The sequence below is a fragment of the Echinops telfairi genome, unplaced genomic scaffold (assembly GCF_000313985.2).
Source record: "Echinops telfairi isolate 266 unplaced genomic scaffold, ASM31398v2 ScPeMD7_7424;HRSCAF=8462, whole genome shotgun sequence".
NCBI classification, from domain to species: domain Eukaryota; kingdom Metazoa; phylum Chordata; class Mammalia; order Afrosoricida; family Tenrecidae; genus Echinops; species Echinops telfairi.
In genome coordinates, this window is record NW_022111324.1 from 15,158,379 (window position 1) to 15,181,214 (window position 22,836).

The following is a 22,836-nucleotide window of genomic DNA, read 5'->3' on the forward strand; positions in this document are numbered from 1 at the left end:
AGCTCTTTCCTCTATTTCCTTTGACTTTCCTCCTGTCCCGCTACCATGCTCAGTCTTCATTTGGGTTTCAGTAATTTCTCTTGGTTACATTACCCTTGGTCATGCCCTACCAGGCCTCCTACACCCTCCTCACCACCAATTTGGATCACTTGTTGTTCCTTTGTCCCTGGGTTTGTTAACATCACCACCTTTGCCCCCACCTTCCGTTCTCCCATGTCTTCCTAGAACTGTTGGTCCCTTTGTTTTCTCCTCCAGATTGTTCATCCAGCCTATCTTATTTAGACAGACCTGTGGAGATAATAACATGCACAAAAACAAGACAGAGCAAAAACCAAGCAACAACGTACAACAAAACAACAACAATCCACTGACAACAAAACAAAAAACACAGCAAGGAAGAAAAGCTTGTAGTTAGTTCAAGGACTGTTTGTTGGCCTTTAGGAGTGTTTTCCAGTCCAGTCTGTTGGGGCATCATGCCCTAACCCCAAAGTCCACCTTCAGCTTTCCACATGGAGTGAGTTTAAGCAATGGAAGAATTGAGTGTTTACCACAGTAACCAAAAAAATCACCCCATTATTTCGAATCAATTCAGAATCCTGATAACCCCATGCATTTTGGAGAAAAACTGCACTTCATAGTGTTTTCAAGGCTGTGATAGTACAAAAGTAGATCTCTAGGTCTTTTATTCCATAGAAGTGTTGAAGGGATTGGAACCAGTGCTGAGAGCAAATCCTTTGTGCTCTAGGCTGTTGTATGCTGTGATAAAATTATGAGAAATGTATCACTTATGATTGGAGAAGAATATTATAGCCCTGGCTGTCTATAGCCATTATAGTACTCATCTGCCTTCAAAATTATGCATTATAACAATAACCAGTAGTATCACTGCCATCAAGTCAGTTCTGACTCTGAGCAACTCTAAGGACCAAGTATAAGAGCCCCTGTGGGTTTCAGAGGCTGTAAATACTTACAGGAGCAGAAAGCTTTATCTTTCTCCTACGGAAGGACTGGAAAACTCAACTGCTGATATTGACATATACTAATGTTTGATATTTGAGTTAATATAGAGTTCAAAAATAGACAAAGCTACTGTGTTAAAGACATTACGCAAATTTAAGAAGACAACTATTACAAGACTAATGAGATGATTACTGTTTAAGTCAAGCTAGTAGTTCTCTGGGAGGTCAGAGGGTTCATGATGTTGAAGAGGCATATGGTATTCTATATATTAGCCTGAGTGGTTGTTGAGTACTTTGTAATATTAATTTGATTTTTTTATTCCTAAGGAGAAATTTTTAATTTGTATGCATTTTTGGTATACTGTACTGTATTTCAATAGAAAGTAAGATTTTAAAATTCTGAATTATTGATTAGACCCCCAAAATGATAGGTTTAGGATACAATTTGACCAATGGATTTATAAATGATAGACCAACTACTTATTATTTTCATGAAAATAAAGCTATTACAAGTCCAAGCTTTTCAAAATAAAGCCTCCCAAGCATCTATCTAGCAAGTTAGGAAGAGATGTTAAAACTATTTGTGGCAGTTTATATGAGGGGCTGCCCCCAAAAAACAGAATTTTATTTTTGTTTTTCCCCCTTCCAAAGCTATGTATTTAAATTATTTTACAAAACAACCTTATCACCTTAAAAGTACCCTCCATTAAACTTATACATTTGTCAAATCTGCAATTCCATTCTGGGAAACATTTTTCAAACTCGTCTGTTTGGATGGCTGACAGCACCTTTCTCGGTTTTTGGTTGTTGTTGTTGTTGTGTAACCTTTCTCATTTTTTTCTTCACCTTTCCCATGTCATCAAATTGGGGTCCTTTCATGTCCCTCTTCATTTAAGGAAACAAAAAGAAGTTGCAGGGAGAGAGGTCAGTGCATGGGACTGGCAAACGATGATGGCTGAAAATTGACAAACTATGAAAATTGGCAAACTATGATGGCTGTATGAGCAGGTGCATTGTCGTGGTGGAAAAACCAGTCCCCCATCTGCCACAAGTCAGGTCTTTTTTTTGTCGCACATAGTTATACAACCTTTTCACAACCTCGAAATAGAAAGCTTGATTAACAGTCTGATCTGGTGGAATGAACTCCAAATGCACTACAAGTAGACATTTTTTGTCTGTTTGGGAAGTTGATGGATGTCCAGATTGATGTCCAGATTGAATCGACATTTCACCTTTTTTGAAACATAACAACTCATACAGTTGAGTTTTTCCCATAGCGCTGTCCTTATAAGCTGTGTTCAACATCACAGCAGTTTCTGCAGCATTTTTCATGAGTAGGAAACAAAATTTCACAGCCGTACACTGTTCTCTTTAATTGGCCATCACAAAAAACGAGGTTTGAGTGAAACTGCTTTAATGAAAGAATTCACTGTGACCAGGTAGAACCTTCCCAGGCAACGCCACTGGGTGCACTCTTTCAGAGTGAGCTGTTGGATGCTTACCTAGCCGGAAAAATGCATCCTATGCAAACTCTGGTCCAGTGCAATTCTGGGGTTTTGGTTTTGCTGCCTGTGAGGGATACCTGACTCAAAGTAGCTTAAGTTATAATGGAACTATATTGGCTCACATAGCTTGCAGATCCAGGGCAAACGTGATATTTAACATGGTTGGATTCTGAAGTTCATTTTTTGTCATCACAAATCTGTGTCTTTTATCTCTACTCTGCTTGCTTTTTTCACCTTAATTTTATGAGCAGAGTGGGTAACATGTGCTGACTGGCACAGCTTTATATCTCTCCAGTTTCACAACTGTATTTAAAAGAGACCTCCTTTAACCATCGCACCTGTATTTATATATAAATGTGTGTGATATTCTCTACTGTATGCCATCTGCCATTTCTCAATTAATTCCTGAGGCCACAAGGGTAGTGCATGATGTTGGCAGGACACAGGTCTTGATGCAGTGTCCTTTTGAACTCTAGAGTCCTCTGGAATAATACAAAGTTTTTCCTATAGGGAAAAGAATTTTGTTAACAGAAGATAGGAGGTAAGGATGCTAGGTAGATGCATCCTGGAGTTCTTGTAGTGATGTCTTTACTACCAGGGTTTTTGTGTGTTTTAAAAAAAACCTTCCCGGCCTGCACGGGACAAAGGGAAGTGGAGCTGGAGCTGCAGGTGCTCGGTTGGCCCGCCGTGTCTCAGATTCATTCTTAAGGAGCTGAGAACTTAAATCTTCCAAAATGTCAAGAAGACCATCTTATGCCCCACCTCCCACCCCAGCTCCTGCAACACAAATGCCCACAGCACACCGGGGTTTGTGGGATACAATCCATACAGTCATCTCACCTACAACAACTACAGGCTGGGAGGGAACCCGGGCACCAACAGCCGGGTCATGGCATCCTCTGGCATCACGATTCCAGCCCCCACCCCCACCCCTCCAAGCCACCAAATAAGCCGCTGATGCCCTACATGAGGGACAGCAGAAAGGTCTGGGACCAAGTTAAGGCTTCCAACCCTGACCTAAAGTTGTGGGAGATCGGCAAGATTATTGGTGGCATGTGGCGGGAGCTCACTGATGAAGAAAGACAAGAATATTTAAACAAGTACAAGGCAGAAAAGATCGAGTACAATGATCTATGAAGGCCAACATAACTCCCCCGGATGCCCCTGTCCAGCCACGGCGGGGTGAAGAGGTCCCCTGTTCGGTGGGTAAGGCGTCGACGCGAGAGGGAGGGATGAGCAGAGTCAGGAGTCAGTGATCATCTGCTGCTTTATTACAAGTTTAAGGTTCTATTTAAACAATATTTTCTGACAATCATACAATCAAAGTGGAAAGAAAAAATTCTAATAATAAAAGCTGCAAAGCATAGAGTTTTCCAGGGCATTCTGTTTAAATCTTCTCGGAACGTTCTTTCTGAGCGACTGGTTCATTTAAGTTTTCAAGCTTGACCAACGTACATTGTGATTAACCGTAGACATGAATGGTTCTTGAAATAGGTCTGTAGTAATGGTGCCAAACAGTGTTCAAGTTCAAGGAAGTGGATAGGAGAAAATTGGCATGAACTTAAAATACAAAGTTCTAAGTTAACTAAATATTCTTTTTATGCTTCATCAATCTTACGTTCTTTAAGCCTTCATTCCATTTCTTTTACCTGCCTTTTCAATGGGGCTTCCACTGTTCTCTTGTTTCCATTTGCACTATCTACACAATCCACTCTGTAATAACATTTTTGTACACCTTATTTTGTCTTCAATAGATCTAATGCACCAAACTGGGCCACCTCTTTTTATTCTTTTTCATAAAGATAAAGTTAAAAATTTTACACGCTTCCCATTTAACTCAATAATATGTTTTCCATTGTCATCATAAATGCCAGTGTAATTCAAAGGAGGGAGAGTAGTCTTAGGGGTTTTTTCATTACTGTCCCCTTTACTATAAGCAAATTTATTAAGGGGTTTTACTGAGTGAATTAAGAGTTTTTTATCTTTGGCACTCTTTCCCAGAAAGGCAGTTATAGGGAACTTCTTGGAGTTACTGTACTCAGTTGAGGTTGTTCCAATTCTAACTTTTGCATTTTTCCTTAAATATACCAAAATCCTCATTCCCTTGTATGGCTTTGATAATTAACTCAGTCATTCCATCATTTGCATCCCTTCTCTTAATGGGTACTGTGATTTCCCCTGAATTATTCATCGTGGTCTCATTATTGCTCATAGTGGCAATAATGGTTTCATTTTTACATGGTCCGGGATAAAGCATAAACATACTCCAGAATATCATAGCGGCAACAACAAAACAATTAGTGAGCGGATTCCGGCAACCAATTCCTACAGTCCGACTTCTTTGAAGTCGGGCCATCTGTCGCTGGACTTTGTCCTCAATGTCAGCAGGCAGGAGTGGTCCCATCACCCGCATACCTGGCGTACATCAATGCCAAGAGCCGTGCAGAAGCTGCTCTCGAGGAGGAGAGCCGACAGAGACAGTCTCGCATGGAGAAAGGAGAGCCTTACATGAGCATTCAGCCTACGAAGACCCCGATGATTATGATGATGGCTTTTCAATGAAGCAAGCAGCCACCGCCCGTTTCCAGAGAAACCACCGCCTCATCAGAGAAATCCTTAGCGAGAGCGTGGTGCCAGACGTTCGGTCAGTTGTCACAGCAGCTAGAATGCAGGTCCTCAAACGACAGGTTCATCAGCAAAAGCTTGAAGCTGAACTTCAAATCGAGGAGCGGCCCCAGGAAAAGAAGAGGAAGTTCCTGGAAAGCACAGACTCGTTCGTTAACAACGAGCTGAAAAGGCTGTGTGGTTTGAAGGTAGCCGTGGACATGGCAAAAATTGCAGCCGAGCAGGCCCGCGAGAGGCAGAGGAGCAGGCCCGCGAGAGGCAGAGGAAAGGGAGAACGAGGCAGCAGAGCAGGCGGAGCGCAGCCAGAGCAGTGTCATCCCGGAGGAAGAACACGCGCGAGCAAGACAGAGGAAAGGAAGGAAGACGACAGCATGCCAATGGAGACAGAGGAGACCCACCCTGAGGAGCCCCCAGAAAGCCAGCAGAATGGGGAGGAAGGCAAGTCGACCCCCGAGGATCTGGAGAGCGGGCAGGAGGGCGTCGACGGCCTGGCAGAGGAGGGAACCAGTGACAGTAACACCAGCTCGAGAGCAACAGCGCAAGCGTGGAGGAGCCCCAACAGAGCCCGCGCCTGAAGATGAGAAAACAGAATAAAGGTTGCCTGGTTCTGTTTCCAACACCTTTTTTTTAATGGAATGATGCTTTTTAAAAAAATTTCCCAATTTTAATGGTGTTAATGTGGTCTGTGCATTGATTTTCTTCTTACCAATATCATACCACCAAAGGCTTTGAGACCATTTAGCACCGTGGGCCTAATGGCATGGTCACCCTTCTCAAGTGGATGTGAAGATGGAGCTGTTCTTTGGGTTGGGTTCCTGGCCTCAGCTGCTGAAAACCTTAGGGGGGTTAGCTTAGTTGAGAAAATGCCCGCCTCTTCGGAGAATCTTCCATGCTGTTACAAATGCCTTCTTGGGACTCCCTTGGGTGCTCACCAAAGCCATAGCTTTAAACATTTTCCTCAAAGTCCCCTCTGCACGTTACTTCTAAAAAGAGTAGCTTCAGGAAATTGTCACCATGCTTGAGTGGATGTATTTGTTCACTCACCTTTTTTACTTTTATTTTTTTTTTCACCTTTTTTACTTTTAATCAAAATCTCAGATACCAAGCCTCATGGTAAGGAGTCGATTGTAGTCTGACTATACTTAGATGGGACTGATCCGGAAGTGGCAGCTGTGTCCATATTTAGAGTAGGGACTAGATACAAAACAGTGAACACAGCACATAGATGATACACATTAGACTCTTTGTTATAAATAATACTGAGTATGTTTCAGTAAATGTATCCTTATTGTAAAAAATAATACTACTTTTTTTTAACCAAGTTTTCCAAACACAAAGCAGATCTCAAACCTAAAGGAATGGGATATTCTTGTAACAAAGTCAGTAACTTCAAAATGATTAGCCCACTCCTGAAGGAAAAACAGCTGGGAATTAAGTTAGTCCACTTAAAATTGTTTTATGATCAAAACATACAAAACCTCAAGGCTCAGGATCCCAGAGATCAGAGCTACCTTTTTGATAAACTCGTAGTTAGTCTTGGAGACTAGAAGCAAGATAGTTTCTCACATGTATGCTTCACAAAAACTAGGTTAGATTTTTACTCAATAGTGGTATATCTATTGGTATACGTTTCTTAAAAGGTCCAACTGTGATAATAAAAAAAAAAAACCTCCCAAAATTAATAACCCTTCCCTATTACCAAATCCCTTTCTCTCTTACAATCTAAGAAACAGATGTTTTTGGTCTGAATAAACTCTTAACATCAGTGCTTTTGAGCCATTTTCTAATATCTTCTATGTCCTGTAAATATGCTGCAGACATTTTACTTTAAGAAAGAAGATTCTTTCTTGATCCTTATTCCTAACCCATGTCCCATAGTTTAACCAGTATTTCTCTATGCCTTTTTATTTATTTATTTTTTTAAAACATTTTATTAGGGGCTCACACAACTGTTATCGCAATCCATATGCACATCAATTGTGTAAAGCGCATTTGTACGTCATTCTCAAAACATTTTCTCTCCACTTAAACCCCCGACATTAGGTCCTCATTTTTCCCCTCCCTCCCCGCTCCCACCTCCCTCATGAGCCCTTGATAGTTTATAAATTGGTATTTTGTCATAGCTTGCCCTGTCCGACATCTCCCTTCACCCACTTTTCGGTTGTCTGTCCCCCAGGGAGGAGGTCACATATAGTTCATTTTCTATGCCTTTTTAAAGCCAAATCATTTCAAAGGACAGCAAAAAGCACGACTATGCATTTGAATTGTGGTTTAAGTATCATACAGGTTATAGAACCATAAGCAAGCTGCCTAATCTCTCTCTGAGCTTCAGTTTCTTGACCTATAAAATTGAAATAATATTTCACCCTTAACAGGATTTATATGGGTATTAGATATCTTGGATTTTTAGTATAGAGTCGTACATATTTCATTCCTGCCACAAAAATGAGTGAAACCCTGAAATTAAATCAGGGTTCACTTAAGAGATTTGTACTTATGGCAATCACTTAATTTCAGTGAACTTCAGTAGTTTCACATTATTACATAAAAGTTATACATACTCAGCAGAATTTTGTGAGGAAAAAATTAGAGAGGGGTAATAATGAATGTATGAATGAATGAATAAATGAATGAATGACTCAAATAATGGTATCTGCAGCTATTATTTCTAAGACCAGTAATCATTTACTTCAGACTAGCATTTTTTATTTGCTTGCTTGTTTACTACCCTGACCCTACTTGTTTAAATTGAATTTAGGAATTTAAATTGACATCAGGAAACTAATATCTTGACAATGTCTGTGTTTTATGGCTTATAAATAAATAGGTGTTCAGTTTTTAAAAACATTTTGGCATGTGATTTAAAGGGAAAATGAACTGCTAGCAGTATTTATTCTGTTTATTTTATGATATGTAAACAAAATGATAACTCAAGAGCTTATGATTTTCAAAATAGCCACTAACATCCATCTTTGTTGAAGAAAATTCAGAAAACCAATGGCGTGTGCACTGCCTTCATGGAAAAAGATGGATCATTCCAAAAATATGTATGTGAGACACAGTCATGTGGAGTAGGAAATTTAGTTTTATTTTAAATATGGGGATTATTTTTAATTGTCAACAAGTAATTTAACTTTAAATATTGTGATATATATTTGATATACTTAGAGCTGCTGCTTTGTTTTATGGTTTATCATGAAAAGAGGCAGTGGTCTATTCAGTGAGCATCTCCATTAGTCCAGATAGCAGATTATCGTTATTTGTTACCAATTAGTAATTAAATCACATTACTGCACAAATGAGGCAGGTATTTAATTTTGTTTTGCACAGAAGCATGGATAATGTTTTGTTATCTTAAACTGCAGAATTTTCACAGCTCTTTCTTTAAGCAGCACTAATTTCAGGAGCCTTGTGGCACTATTGGCCTGTCATTGCAATGTTGACTGCAGCGGTTCAAACCTACTCTGTAGGAGAAAGTTGAGGTTGGCTGTTACTTTCAATAATTTTAGCCTTAGAAGCCTGACATTGGGTTTCTATGAGTTAGAATTGACTCAATGGCAGTGAATGGATTTAGTTTCAGTATGAAGTTCCTAGACACAGCAAAAATGGATATTCAATATTAGAAACCCACAATACTTGAAACAGCATATTACTATTGTATTTTAAAACTTGTTGTTCAATCATTTTTTATTATATTTTAAATCAATTCTGTATCAATAACAAATTGGATTGTCCTGACAATAAAATATAACAGGTCAAATTGTCATTTCTTTCTTTTTTAAGTTGGCTGATAATAGAGTACTTACTATCTAGAGAGGATACCACATGTCGTTAGATAAAGCTTAACCTGCAACCAGCCGTTGGTTCCCAGGAATTGATTGATTTCTTTATAGTAATTAAGGGTACAAGGTTAAGAGCTAATACAAAATATAAGAGTTATAAAAGTGTCCTACATTTAGTGGTTTTTTATAGATATTAAGTTGAATCACTGACCAGAGCCTAGTTGCTAAATGCTGTCGAGAGAGCTCTGACTCATGGAGACCTTATATGTAACAGAATGAAATATTTCTTTATCTGAGCCACCTTCATTTACTCTGTTAAGTTTGAACCCATTGTTGTGTCTGTTGTTTAATCCGTTTCACTGAGGGAGTGGGACACACTAACAAATGTAATTCATGTCACAGAGAGCTTTGAGATTCAGAGAAAGCAAAGAAGATACCAAGTAAAAAGGGATGGTAAAGTGTTCAAAATGATTTGGCTTACTTAGGGTAAACTGTAGTAGAATGGCAAGGTTTCAAATGCAGAGTAATGGGTACATAGTATACCTCCAGGTCAGCCATCAACCCTACACGTGAGTACCTGAATTACAAGGAAAACCTGAAAACTAAATTTCAAAAGAAGTCTTCACAGTGATACAAAAAATGTCATTAATGTTATGAAAAGTAGCATGTTTTGCTGCTTCATGTCATACACTTTATATCCTTATAAATTATTTTAACATTAGAAAGGCCCTATTGTAGAAAATTCCTTTTGTAATGTGTTCTTCAGTTTGAGAACATTTATTGCACAACTAACTGTTGAAATCGTAAGATGCACTGGGTGCTGCAACTGCTGCCCTCTTGGGTTTATGTGTTGCTCCTTTATGCAGTCCATGCCTGGCACTACAGTATATGATTTTTAGGGGTCTCATTTGACCAGTACCAGTAGTTCATCTTTTCGCCTTGGCATTCCTCTCGAGTTTTCTCTTGCACTTGGCCAGGGTAACCGCATTTGCCACAGGTTGACTTTCGTAGACGGTAGGCTTTGTAGTCACAGTGACTGGCAGCATAAGTTGGGGGTCTTACATATATTCCTTTTGTCATCTCTCTTCTGTAACCAAAACCAAAGAGGCCAAAAGAACTATAATTGTTTTGTTTGTGTAAAATTTTTATTCAGGCCCACCATTACTCATTTTATTCTTCTAATTATTTGTTTACAAATCACCATGGTAGTTGTTGATGTGTCAGACAGAATATCTGTCATTGAGGAGCAAACGAGAATGAAAATCTACATTATCTACAGTGTACTTATGTTGTCATCTACTTACATTATCTCCTTTAATTGATAAAACATCCCTATGACACACCCTAAAACAAAATCTCATTGCCTTCAAGTTGATTCTGACTCACAGCAGCCCTAGAAGGCAGAGTAGAGCTGCCCCATAGTATTTGCAAGGCTGAAATCTTTATGGAAGCAGATAGACCCATCTTTCTTCCATGGATAGATGGTGAGTTTGAAGATGCTGAACACTTAACCACTGTACCATCTGGGCTTCTTCTCTATGATACAGGTATTCTTACTTCTGGTTTATTTTAGAACTTAAAACATAATAGATAACTACTTAGCTAAAAAGTAAAACCTTGTCTGGAAATTCACACCTGTCAATATAATACAAATTTGTCTTCTTTCTACTAAATCACATCTTTATATTCACCAACAATTTTGGACAGCTCTGTTAGTAGTGTTTGAATATGGATTCTTGTATATTACCTTTTATATAAAACAAAATTGACAGAGCCTTATGAAACCAATATATTTTAATCACTTCTTTGTAATTCATTCTCCATATAGTAGCTAATATAGTGATCTATTTTTTTCTTTTTGTCTCTTCCTATTCTGAAATTCCAAACATATGTTAGCTCTTCCTATTGATGGTGTCCCAAATACCCCTTAGACTTTCCTCGTATTTTTGTTCTTTATTCCTGTTCATTAGTTTCTCTAACAGATTAGTACTGAGAGATTTGTTTTGAAGCTCATCAATCTTATTTTTTAAAATCTGGCTTCCCTTTTTATTCATTCTACTCTTTTACCTTTTCAATATGCTATGTATTTCTCAAATCTTAGCATTAATCTTCTAGACTTACTTTCCTCTTGTTTTGAGACTATATACAGTAATGCATATGCCTGTTCATCAGTTTCTACACTAAGTACAATTTTAGTGACCTTGCTTATTTTCTTTGAGTTGTGCGACCAATATCACCCTATTTCTGTTTTTTTTAAAAACAGTTTTATTGGCTTATGTTTCACATATCATATAATTCAATAGTTCAATACTATCAAGAAGAGTTGTATTATCACCACAATTAATTTTAAAACATATTTTTCATTCTTGTACTCATTGTTATTATTCCACTCCCATGCCCCCTCACTCTCAACTGATTTATCTTTCCTGGATATCATATGTAGAAAAACGTTTTTAAAAAAACAACCTAACTAACAACAATAACAAAGTAAAACGGATAAAAATCTCAGTAGAAAATAACGTAGAAGCTGTTAAAAACTAGAACAAATTTAAAATGGATCAGAAGGGAGATCAAATGGTAAGATGTTAAAGTTTAACCTAACAGCATCTGCAACAATTCACTGCCCCAATGCATTCTGCATGATAGCATCCCTTGTGTGGGGTCAGCAGAGTGTCTTCCGAGGCTTAATCTGCATGAATTTCTTCTTTCCTTTTTTTTTTTTTACTGAAATAACTTTAAAATGTCACCCTCATGTTCTGAACTGTTTTTCCCTCATTATAATATAGTAAACATAATAAAATAAAAACCAAATCTAATCATCTAAAAATTTCCAATAGAGTCCCACTTGAGGTAGTTAGTTTATTGTGCCACCTGACCAATAAACACATGTAGGGTTAATTGAAGGGCGAAGAGATAAATGGCTTGGTGAGCTTTGCCTTTCTAGTTCTCTGGTCTCTTGCTTTCTGATGGTTGGATCAGGGTGCAGCTGCCTTAGCCAGTTCCCTGCTTCAGCTGGCAAGGCTCACTTCCTGTGAAACATCTCTGAGGATAAGCCACATGGACATACCCCAAGACAGCCTGGGTGCTGGAACAGCTGAGCGGAGACCCCTTCCAGCGCTGAGATGCTTACACACTCACTGATTTTACTTTTCTCCTGCATTCAACATCATTGGGTGTGTTTTGTATGATGGAGGAGGACTTTGTGGATTGGTGTCGGACATATGGGTTAATGTTGGACTTGTGGGCTTGGGCAGCACTGGGTTGGGATGTTTTCAGAGATGGAGGAGGACTTTGTGGATTGGTGTCGGACATATGGGTTAATGTTGGACTTGTGGGCTTGGGCAGCACTGGGTTGGGATGTTTTCACTTAACCTTTATATAAAACTCTCCTACATATGAGTTTCTGTGGATTTGTTTCTCTAAAGTACCCAGACTAACACACCACTGCACTTAGACTACATTCCTAATATATCAGTGGTGTGCGGCAGCTATGTGTAATAGTTTTTAAGAACCAATGATTTTCAGGAATTTTGGTGCCACTTGTGAAACAAACAAAGCCATTACTATTAAATTGATTCCAACTCATGGCTACTATTATAAATTGAGTTGTGTCTCCCAAAATTATGTTTTGTAACTAATTTCTATGCCTGTGCTTATGGTCCCATTGAGAAATGGATCATCTTCATTATGTTTATGGAGCAAGATTAGTGTAGAGTATAAGTTCTCAAATTTATTTGGCCTGTCATTCCCTTTTCAGAAAAGAAAAGTTACTCAGCATCTCCCTGGCAATTAAAAACTTTTGTACTGTAGCATAAAGTATTTGTATCTGCTTTTGTAGCCCTGCTGTGTTGTTGATACCACCCATTTAGGGAAATACTATAGAGTGTATTTCGAGTCTCTTTTAAGATAAATTGAAGAAGCAGGATGTGGCAAGACACATGCCGATCCCTCAGAAACAGAATCTCACAGAGACAAGGGCATTCTTCCAGAGCGGACTGAAAGAGAAAAATTTTCCCTAGAGCTGCAACCCTACATTCAGACACTGAACATCCTAGACTGTGAGAAAATAAATCGTTTTGTTTTACCATCCATTTGTGGTATTTCTGTTAATAGCAGCACTAGATAACTTAAGACATGATTGACAGACTAGAACTTCTCTGTCATGTTTTTTCTGGCTGTAATTTTCACAGCAATCACTTGTCTGCCATGCTCTCGTGGCTTGTATGTTGCTGTGATGCTAGAAGCTATGTCACTGGTATTTCAAATACTAGCAGGGTAGCCTGAAGTGAACAGATTTTACCAGAGCTTTTAAACTAAGAACAGACTACCAAGAAAAACTAGGCTGTTCACTTGGGAGGAATTAGCCACTGAAAACCTTACAGATAGTAGCAGGACATTGACATATATCGAAAACCTCAGAAATTGAAAGTGGACATTGTCAGAGATAGTGCCAGAAGATGAGCCCCTCCGGTCATACAACACTTAAAATATGGCTGAGAAAGAGCTCCCTTCTCAAAGTATTAAGGTAGCAGAAGGACATTGGGCCTCCACTCAAGTACTCCCTCAATGCAAGAATACTTTCTTCTGTTAAATTGGCATTCTGTGATGCTCACCTTCCCGACACAACCATAATGATGTGGATGGAGTAAAGCTTTAGGGATTAAAGCTTTCCAGACTTTCATTAGCTGATGGAGAACAACTCAAAATGAGAAGAAACTGCTGCAAACATCTACTAATTCTTGGAATCGAAATGTACAAAATGTGAATATAAGAAAATTGAAAGTCATTGTAATGATATGGAACACATAAAACTGATCCTAGGTGTTAGTGAGCTGAAATGGACTAGCATTGGCCATTATAAAACCAGAAAACCATGGGAATATGATGGGAATAACACATTTACCCAAGAGGAATGACATCTTAGTCATCGTCAAAAAGGACATTTCAAGATTTATCTTGAAATGCAATGCTTTCTGTGATGACATAATATCTATGCACATGATAGTGAGACAGGAGGAAAGTCAAGGGAAATAGAGGAAAGAGCTGGGAGGCAAAGGGCATTTATAGAGGTCCAGATAAAGACATGTACATATGCAAATATATTTATATATGAGGATGGGGAACTAGATCTATGTGCCTATATTTATAGGTTTAGTATTAAGGTAGCAGAAGGACATTGGGCCTCCACGCAAGTACTCCCTCAATGCAAGAATACTTTCTTCTGTTAAATTGGCATTCTGTGATGCTCACCTTCCCGACACAACCACTGAAGACAAAGCGGGTGAATAACCAAAAGTGGTGAAGAAAGCTGATGGTGCCCGGCTATCAAAAGATATAGCGCCTTGAGTCTTAAAAGCTTGAAGGTAAACAAGAGGCTATCTAGCTCAGAAGCAACAAAGCCCACATGGAAGAATACATCAGCCTGTGTGATCACGAGGTGCCGAAGGGATCAGTTACCAGGCGCCAAAGAACAAAAAAATCATATCATTGTGTGCTCACTTCTATGATACGATCGCTGAAAACAAATGGGTGCATAAGCAAACGTGGCGAAGAAAGCTGATGGTGCCCGGCTATCAAAAGATATAGCGTCTGGGGTCTCAAACACTTGAAGGTAAACAAGCGGCTATCTAGCTCAGAAGCAACAAAGCCCACATGGAAGAAGCACACCAGCCTGTGTGATCACGAGGTGTCAAAGGGATCAGGTATAAGGCATCATCAGAACAAAAATCTTACTATAGTGAATGATGGGGGGAGTGTGGAGTGGAGATCCAAAGCCCATTAGTAGGCCACTGGAGATTCCCCTTGCCGAGGGGTCTCCGGGAGGAGACGAGCCAGTCAGGGCGTGATGTAGCAATGATGAAAAATACAACTTTCCTCTAGTTCCTAAATTCTTCCTCCTCCCCGCTCTCCCCCACTGTCATGATCTGAATTCGATCTTGCAAGTCTGGCTAGACCAGAGGATGTACACTGATACAGATAGGAACTGGAAACACAGGGAATCCAGGACAGATGATCCCTTCAGGACCAGTGGTGTGGAGTGGTGATACTGGGAGGGTAGAGGGAGAGTGGGTAGGAAAGAGGGAATCGATTACAAGGATCTACATGTGATCTCCTCCCTGGGGAACGGACAACAGAAAAGTGAGTGAAGGGAGACGTCGGACAGGGCAAGATATGACAAAATAATAATTTATAAATTATCAAGGGCTCATGAGGGGGGGGGGAGGGGGAAGGGAGGGGAAAAAATGAGGACCTGATGCCAGGGGATTAAGTGGAGAGCGAATGCTTTGAGAATGATGAGGGCAATGAATGTACAAATGTGCTTTACACAATTGATGTATGTATGGATTGTGATAAGAGTTGCATGAGCCGCTAATAAAATAATTAAAATAAAAAATTATAATATCTATGCATATACAAGGACGTCCAATCAATACAGCTATTTGTCAAATCTGTGCATCAACCACCAAAGCTAGTGATGAAGAAGTTGAAGAATTCTACCAATGACTTCAGTCTGAAATTGAGTGAACATGCAATCAAGATGGAGTGATAATTGGCAATTAGAATGCAAAAGTGGGAAGAAAGAGGAAGCAACAACAGTTGGAAATTATGGCCTTGATGATAGAGATGAAGCTGGAGATCACATGATAGAATTTTTGCAAGACCAATGACTTCTTCAGAAACACCCTTTTTCAGCAACAGAAGACAACACTTGACTTCTCCAGATGGAATACACATTAATAAGATGGACTACATCTGTGGGAAGAGATGGAGGGGATGCTCATTATCAACAGCTAAAACCAGGCTAGCAGCCAACTGAGTAACAGACAATTAATTGCTCATATGTAAGTTCAGGTTGAAGCTGAAGAAAATTCTAACAAATCCATGAGATCCAAAAGACAGCCTTGAGTCTATACAACTTTAATTTTGAGAGCATCTCAAGAGCAGATCTTACTCATTGAACACTAATAACAGAAGTCCTGATGAGCTGTGGAAGGACATCAAGAACATCCTTCATGAAGAAAACAAAGGTCATTAAAAAGACAGGAAAGAAAGAAAAGAGCAAAGAGATGTCAGAGAAGAAAGAAAATGTTTCGAAAAGATGGTGGCAGCAATTGTACAATCATGCTTGATCCATTTGAACTATGGATTGTTATAATATCTGCAAGAGCTCGCAATAAAAGGTGGGGGACAAGTATGTCAGAAGAGACTCTGAAACTTGCTCTAATCATAGAGAAGCTAAAGCAAATGGAAGAAATGATGGAGTCAAAGACCTGAACAGAACATTTCAAAGGGCAGCTAGAGAAGACAAAGTACAATATTATAATAAAATGTGCCCAAACTAACAGAAAACCAAAAAGGAAGAACACACTCAGCATGTCTTAAACTGGAAAAACAAAGAAAAACTTCAAACCTCGAGTTGCAATATTGAAAGATTCGTAGGGAAAAAATATTGATTGATGCAGGAAGCATCAAAAGCTTGCTACTTGTGATTAAAAATATATGATGAAAGAGAAACTTGCATATGAATTGGATCTGATTTGATCTTTGACATAGAAAAAGGTTGTATTTCCATTTTCCGAAGTGTTATACTAATTTTTCTGTAACTTTTAAACTTAATTTGTTAGAAACCTTTATTTTTTCTTTACAGGGATTCATTTTAGGCAGTTTTATGAGATTATATTCTGAGATACCATAAGACCTCATTATTTCTGACCTCAGTCTTTGTAATGAATCAATATTGATTTCCACCCCACTAGCTGAACTGGTATTTTATAGATTTATTTTACTGTTTGTTTTCATGGGACACATAAGTGAACTGAAAATTCAAAACTATCTATGTTGCTGAAGCTAGACATAAAAAATACTAACTCTCAGACTATTACTCTCACTATAGTTATACTTTGAAAATGTATACGTTATGAGGTGGAGTTGTCAGCTAATGTTCACAAGCTTTTGTTTGTCTTGGAGTCAATTTCAGACTTTCAAATGGTTTTGCTTTGGAAGAAAATTACTAAACACAGTGAGTGTGCGTGCATGTGTGTGAAATAATTTTATTTAAGCTTTATATCCCAAAGCGAAGCAGAGCTGTGTGCCTATTTGTCATTATCCTTGGTGATTTTCTTATCTGACACTATCCCACCAGCTTTATCTCTGGCTATCAAGTTATGTCTAAGTCATCACTGCCACCTCCTCTGCCCTGGGATTTCTTTGTCCTTATCAAGAGGAAGTAGAGTTGCTCATTCACTCCCTTAGCAGATAGAGCCCCATTTAGAAACATTTCAGCCTTTTATTTGGTTTAAAGACTCCAGGAAAGTTTTATCCTCGTAATAAAATACCATATAGTTAAGTATGCAACTAATTGCCTATAGCTAGTTGTAGGTACCTCACATGCAGCTCTTTGGGGCACCATGTGAGTAGAGAGATCTGTGATGGGAGAGGAGGAGAACAGGGTTAGAGTTTGGTTGTAAAAGAAGTATTGTAAACCATGTGTGTGTAAAAGTGTCACTTGAGGCTTCAATAATATAGTTGCTACACCCAAAAACTCAACCCACTGCTGCTGAGTTGATTCTGACTCGTAGGGACCATCTAGGACAGAGTACATCTGCCCCATATGGTTTCCAAGACGGTACATCTTTTCAGAAGCATCCTGCCATGTCGTTCCAAGGAATGGCTGGTGGGCACAAAAAGACCTTTCATTTTGTAACCAAACTGCACCACCAGGGCTCCATAATGAACACAATGTATTTGTATTCTAAATTACTGTTCACAGAAGATAAAGCATGATTACTCACTTGAACAATTCAGGTCAAAGACCAAAGGTTCACAGATAAAAATAATTGCTTGATAACAAGAAATGGGAACATATTTAGAAAATCCAAATACAGCAATTAAGTGTTTGGCTATAGGAAATTGTTTTTTAACTAATTTAGGTATTCCATGGGCTCTAAGTAGAAAATAGAAATGGCCAGTTTATTTAAAAAAATTAAGTTTTAAATTATGAAATTTCTAAGTGGGTATTTTGAACTCTATTTGATTAGTTTTCCAAGCACTAAGTTTGTCTAACCAAAGGATCAAAAAAACAGCAAAAGCATCAAATACCACAACCAGTTAAACCCAGGCTTTCAGCAAAGTGACATTTAAAGTAGATATTGGTTAACAGGTGGATCCCAGGATATTGAGTAGGACATGTTTTTTCTTTCTGCTTGGTAGGGTATCTAGGGTATTGGATATGTCTTTTCCCCAAATTCTTTTAGCATATTGACATCACTGCTTAGAGGTTTGTTCTGTTGACCCCAAGCTTCATTCCTAGTTCAGACAAAAAGACAAATTAGATTTTATTGGTCACTTAAATCTTAATGACAGGAGCTCATGAGACACTGCCCTGAAAACTTTTGTTGTTTTTGTGGAAAGAAAACTACCAATAGCAAGAAAGCTCCAGGCAAGCTATCCACCACTGTCTATCAAAATAAAATGCTTGCCCTCTACCCCAGCAATCCCTCTTTGGGGGCTGTATGCTACCTCTAGGAACCCAGGTGGTTCTGTTGTGTAACACTGGACTGTTAATCACAAGGTCAGCATTACAAAGCCTGCCAACCACTCAGCAGGAAAAATATGAAGCTGCCTACTCTTGTAAGGATTTCTAGTCTTAGAGTCCCCAAGCGGTGATTCACCCACATAATAGAATTTTGTTTTTTGTTAGATGTAGTTGTTTCAGCGTGACTATGATCTACAATGGAATGATGACAAACTGCCTGGTCTGTGCCATGCTCACAATAGTTGCTGTGTTTGATCCCATTGTTGAAGTCACTGTGTCAGTCCATCTCAGTGAGGTTCCTCCTCTATTTTACTGACTACCAATCATGTTTAGCTATTACAAAATAAATAACAATAAAGGGGCAGCTGTGCACTGAGATGAAAATATTTCTAATTAATATTGTTCAGAAAGGAAAAAAGATATAATAATGTATATGGAATACTATTTTTTATGTAGGAAAGGGGGAAATAAAATAACATGTCTGTTTGCATAAGAAAAACTGGCAAAACATATAAAAATTATTAAAAGTCGTTAGGAGACTATTCCAATGGAGTAGGGGCTGCAGGGGACAGGGCAGACACAGAACTAGTGTATAGAGGATTAGTAAGACTTAACTTTATATCCTGATATACGGTTTTGATTTTTTGATCCAGTGTTTATATAACCTATTATTTAAGATAACCTAGTGAATGTATGACAGATGATTAAAATTAGCAAAAGAAGATTTACCCCCAAGTTAGGAGGATGGAAGCTTTGAACACAAATTATACGTATGCTCCTCTGGAAGTAGTTTCATTTACTAGAGGTCTTCAGCCATTTCTACTCAGAACAGTGCCCTGAAGGGACTTTCCTGATACCCTTGTTCAATATTAACATTGTTCAATAGAATCATCTTCTTTATGTGTGTTTTCTATAGATGCCAGAGGAACAAGCATTCTGTGTTTTGGTGAAAATCATGTATGACTATGGTTTGCGAGACCTCTACAAAAATAACTTTGAAGATCTTCATTGCAAATTTTATCAGTTGGAGAAACTATTGCAGGTGAGAACTTTTATCACTTGGGTCTGATGAGTTGTGTAAAAAAAAATCTAGTGTCAATAATGCATTGCAAAATTTAGTAGAATGATATAAAAATGTAAATAGATTTTGTTTCTGACCACTATTATTTATATTGACTTTAATATCATAATATATTTATATAGTAATTTGATCATTCTGTTAAATAATTTAACATTTTGAATATTCAATTATAATACTCTTTGAAGTGGGAGTGTAATATGTTATGTCAAAGAGGACATTGGCATGGAACTAGTTGTAGTGGAATGGCCATATTTATAGAAGTGGAGCAATTGAATAAAAATGTAAGTTATAATAACCAATTTTTATATATTAACACTGTTACATATATGAGTTCATATTGTAGAGAACACATGAAAAAGACAAAAAATATTAATGAGAATTTAAAATGTCTAAAAGCCTTATAATATGTAGCCATATTTAAAGTTTTCTTTAATAATTTTCTGATCTCAAAAATGTGTGTACTTATCATATCTATGTGTAGGCATACATGTAAATGTATACACATGCAAGAAATATTCTTTCATATATACCAAATATCACATAATAAAAAATGTAAGCACAGAAATCTTACTGGCTTAGACTAACAAAAGGGTTTATTGAGTAGTTTTGAAGTTCCAGCTGAGGTTGGATATCTTAAATTTATAATGGGTCTTTTCTGCTTGTAGGACTTTATCTGCAAGGGATGTTAGAAACCTAAGAGAAATGTGAAGGAAACATATAAATCAATTGATTATATATTGAGGAAAGGTAAAACCATTTGAGAGGAACATCAGTGGAAAGGGGAGTATAAGATATTGGTAGGAGTACACCGGCAGGACCTGTCAGAGGACCATCGGTAGCAAAAGAGGAGCATGAAGCTGGTAGAATAACCAAACTAGAACAGGAGTCAAGGATGTTGAGGTTGCAGGTAGGTCAAGAAGTAGCTTTATTAGGAGAAAGAAATGAATGAATATAGAAGGTCTTAAAAATGAAGAAGAAAATTAGAAATGGCAGATAAACTGGTAGGACAATGGCAAAGCGGCAAAGAGGGGTAAAAAACGAATAGATAAACAAGCGGCCATCTAACTGAGAAACAACAGAGCCCACATGGAAGGAGCATACCAGCCTGTGAGAACACGAAGTGTCGCAGGGATCAGGCATCAAAGACCAAAAGCAAAAAATTCATATCATTGTGAATGAGGGGGAGTGTGGAGTGGGGACCCAGGGCCCATCTGTGGGCAATTGGACATCCCCTTGCAGAATGGCCGCTGGGGGGAGAGGAGCCAGTCAGCATACAGTGTAGCAATGATGAAACATACAATTTTCCTCTAGTTCTTGAATGCTTCCCCACCCTCACTATCATGATCCCAATTATACCTTACAAATCCATCTGGACCGGAGGATGTACACTGGTACAGATAGGAACTGGAAACACAGGAATCCAGGACAGATGAACCCTTCAGGACCAGTGGTGAGAGGGGCGATACTGGGAGGGTAGAGGGAAGGTGAGGAAGAAAAGGAGAACAGATTACAAGGTCTACATATAACCTCCTGTCTGGGGGACAGACAGTGGAGAAGTGGGTGAAGGGAGATGTCGGACAGTGTGAGATATGACAAAATAATAATAATTTATAAATTATCAAGGGTTCATTGGGGAGAGGGAGGGGGGAGAGAGGTGTAAAAATGAGGATTTGATACCGAGGGCTCAAGTAGAAAGCAAATGTTTTGAGAATGATGAGGGAAACAAATACACAAAAGTTGTACATTTTTGACACAATGGATAGATGGATGGATTATGATAAGAGTAGTATGAGCCTCCAATAAAATGATTTTTTTTAAAAACTGAGTAGATGACCCTGGCAACAACAGATGATAAGAGGAATGGGCTTTAATTTTTTTTTTAATCTAGTCAATAAATAAGTAGGGTCATTCACACCTGCATAAAAGTTCCTATTTCTTCAAATGTCTGTGTTGTGAAGGACATTGAGAGCTAAATAAATATACCTGCTAAATATAGAGGAACTGTATATTTCTATGAAGAAACGCAACCACATTTTTATCTTATAAATGCACAACCAGGCACCTAGTGAGCACATTTAGGCATCTTTCTTAGGGAACACCTGCATAAGAAATATATTTTTGTTTTGTTTCTTTGTGGTCTGTTAATAAAAACAGAACTGAATTGAGCTTTTACAGATCTTGCCTTTGTTTCTCAGATATGGCGATAAGTATGCTAATAGGTTCTACTTGTCCTTTTATGCTTTAAAAAAGCATTTGCTTATGTAACTTGAAGAGAAGATATTTAATGCCAGCATAAAGGCATTTAGGAAGCATTCAGTTTAACACACAACCACTTGCAAAGGGTAAATCTGCTACACAAGACGTTGAGACCAAAGTGCGCCTGACCCAAACCATGGTATTTTCAATTGCCTCGTATGAATTCGCAAGTCGAACATTGAATAAAGAAGATTGAAAAAGAGTTGGTACATTTGAGTTGTGGTGCTGCAGAATAATATTGAAAGTACCATGGACTGCTAAAAGGGCAACCTGATCTGTCTTGGAAGTGTGGCCACAGTGCTATCTAGAGGCAAGGCTGGCGAGACTTTGTCTTACAGACTGTCAGGAGAGACCAGTTCCTGGAGAGGGACAGCATTTTGGTGGAGTAGAGGGGCCGTGAAAGAGGAAGGCCCTCACTGGATGGTTTGACAACGTGGTGTACAATGGGTCCAAGCCCGGGAAGAATTGTGAGGCTGGTCCAGGACAGGGCACTGGTTTGTTCTGTTGTGCATTAGGTAGTTATGGGTCAGAACTGACTCGATAGTATTCTTTTTTTGTTTAATTATTTTATTGAGGGCTCATACAATTCTTATCACATTCCATACATACATCCATTGAGTCAAGCACCTATGTACACCTGTTGCCCTCATCAGTCTCAAAACATTTGCTCTCTACTTTAGCCATCAATATCATTTGCTCATTTCCCCCCCTCCCCCCCTCCTGAACCCTTCATAATTCATAAATTATTATAGTTTTGTCATAAGTTACACTGTCCGATGTCTCCCTCTGCCCCCTTCTCTGCTGTCCATTCCCCAGGGAGGAGGCTATACTTAGATTCTTGTAATTGGCTCTCCCCTTCCACCCCGCATTCCCTTCACCCTCCAGGCCTCGCCCCTCTCACCACTGATCCTGAAGAAGTCATCTATCCTGGATTCCCTGTATTTCAAGTTGCTATCTGTACCAGTGTACATTCTCTGGTCTAGCCAGATTTGTAAGGTAGAATTGGGATCATGATATTGGGGGGGAGGAAGCATTAAAGAACTAGAGGAAAGTTAAATGTTTCATCGTTGTTACTCTGCACCCTGATTAGCTC

At 38.6% G+C, this 22,836-nt stretch overlaps 1 protein-coding gene and 1 pseudogene across 4 annotated transcripts in view; both read left to right on the forward strand.

Annotated features, from left to right (window-relative positions):
* The window catches only part of RABGAP1L (RAB GTPase activating protein 1 like), an 812,491-nt gene that overhangs the window by 498,405 nt on the left and 291,250 nt on the right, over nucleotides 1–22,836 (forward strand). For 3 of the 4 annotated variants that reach the window (XM_004706718.2, XM_004706719.2, XM_045297897.1), the window contains exon 16: nucleotides 19,323–19,448. In XM_004706718.2, the coding sequence (XP_004706775.1) occupies nucleotides 19,323–19,448 (126 nt within the window). Of the gene's footprint in view, nucleotides 1–9,543; nucleotides 9,554–19,322; nucleotides 19,449–22,836 lie in introns of those variants that run through there. The other variant, XM_045297898.1, reaches the window with a different exon arrangement.
* LOC105978984 lies at nucleotides 3,199–5,683 on the forward strand (annotated as a pseudogene).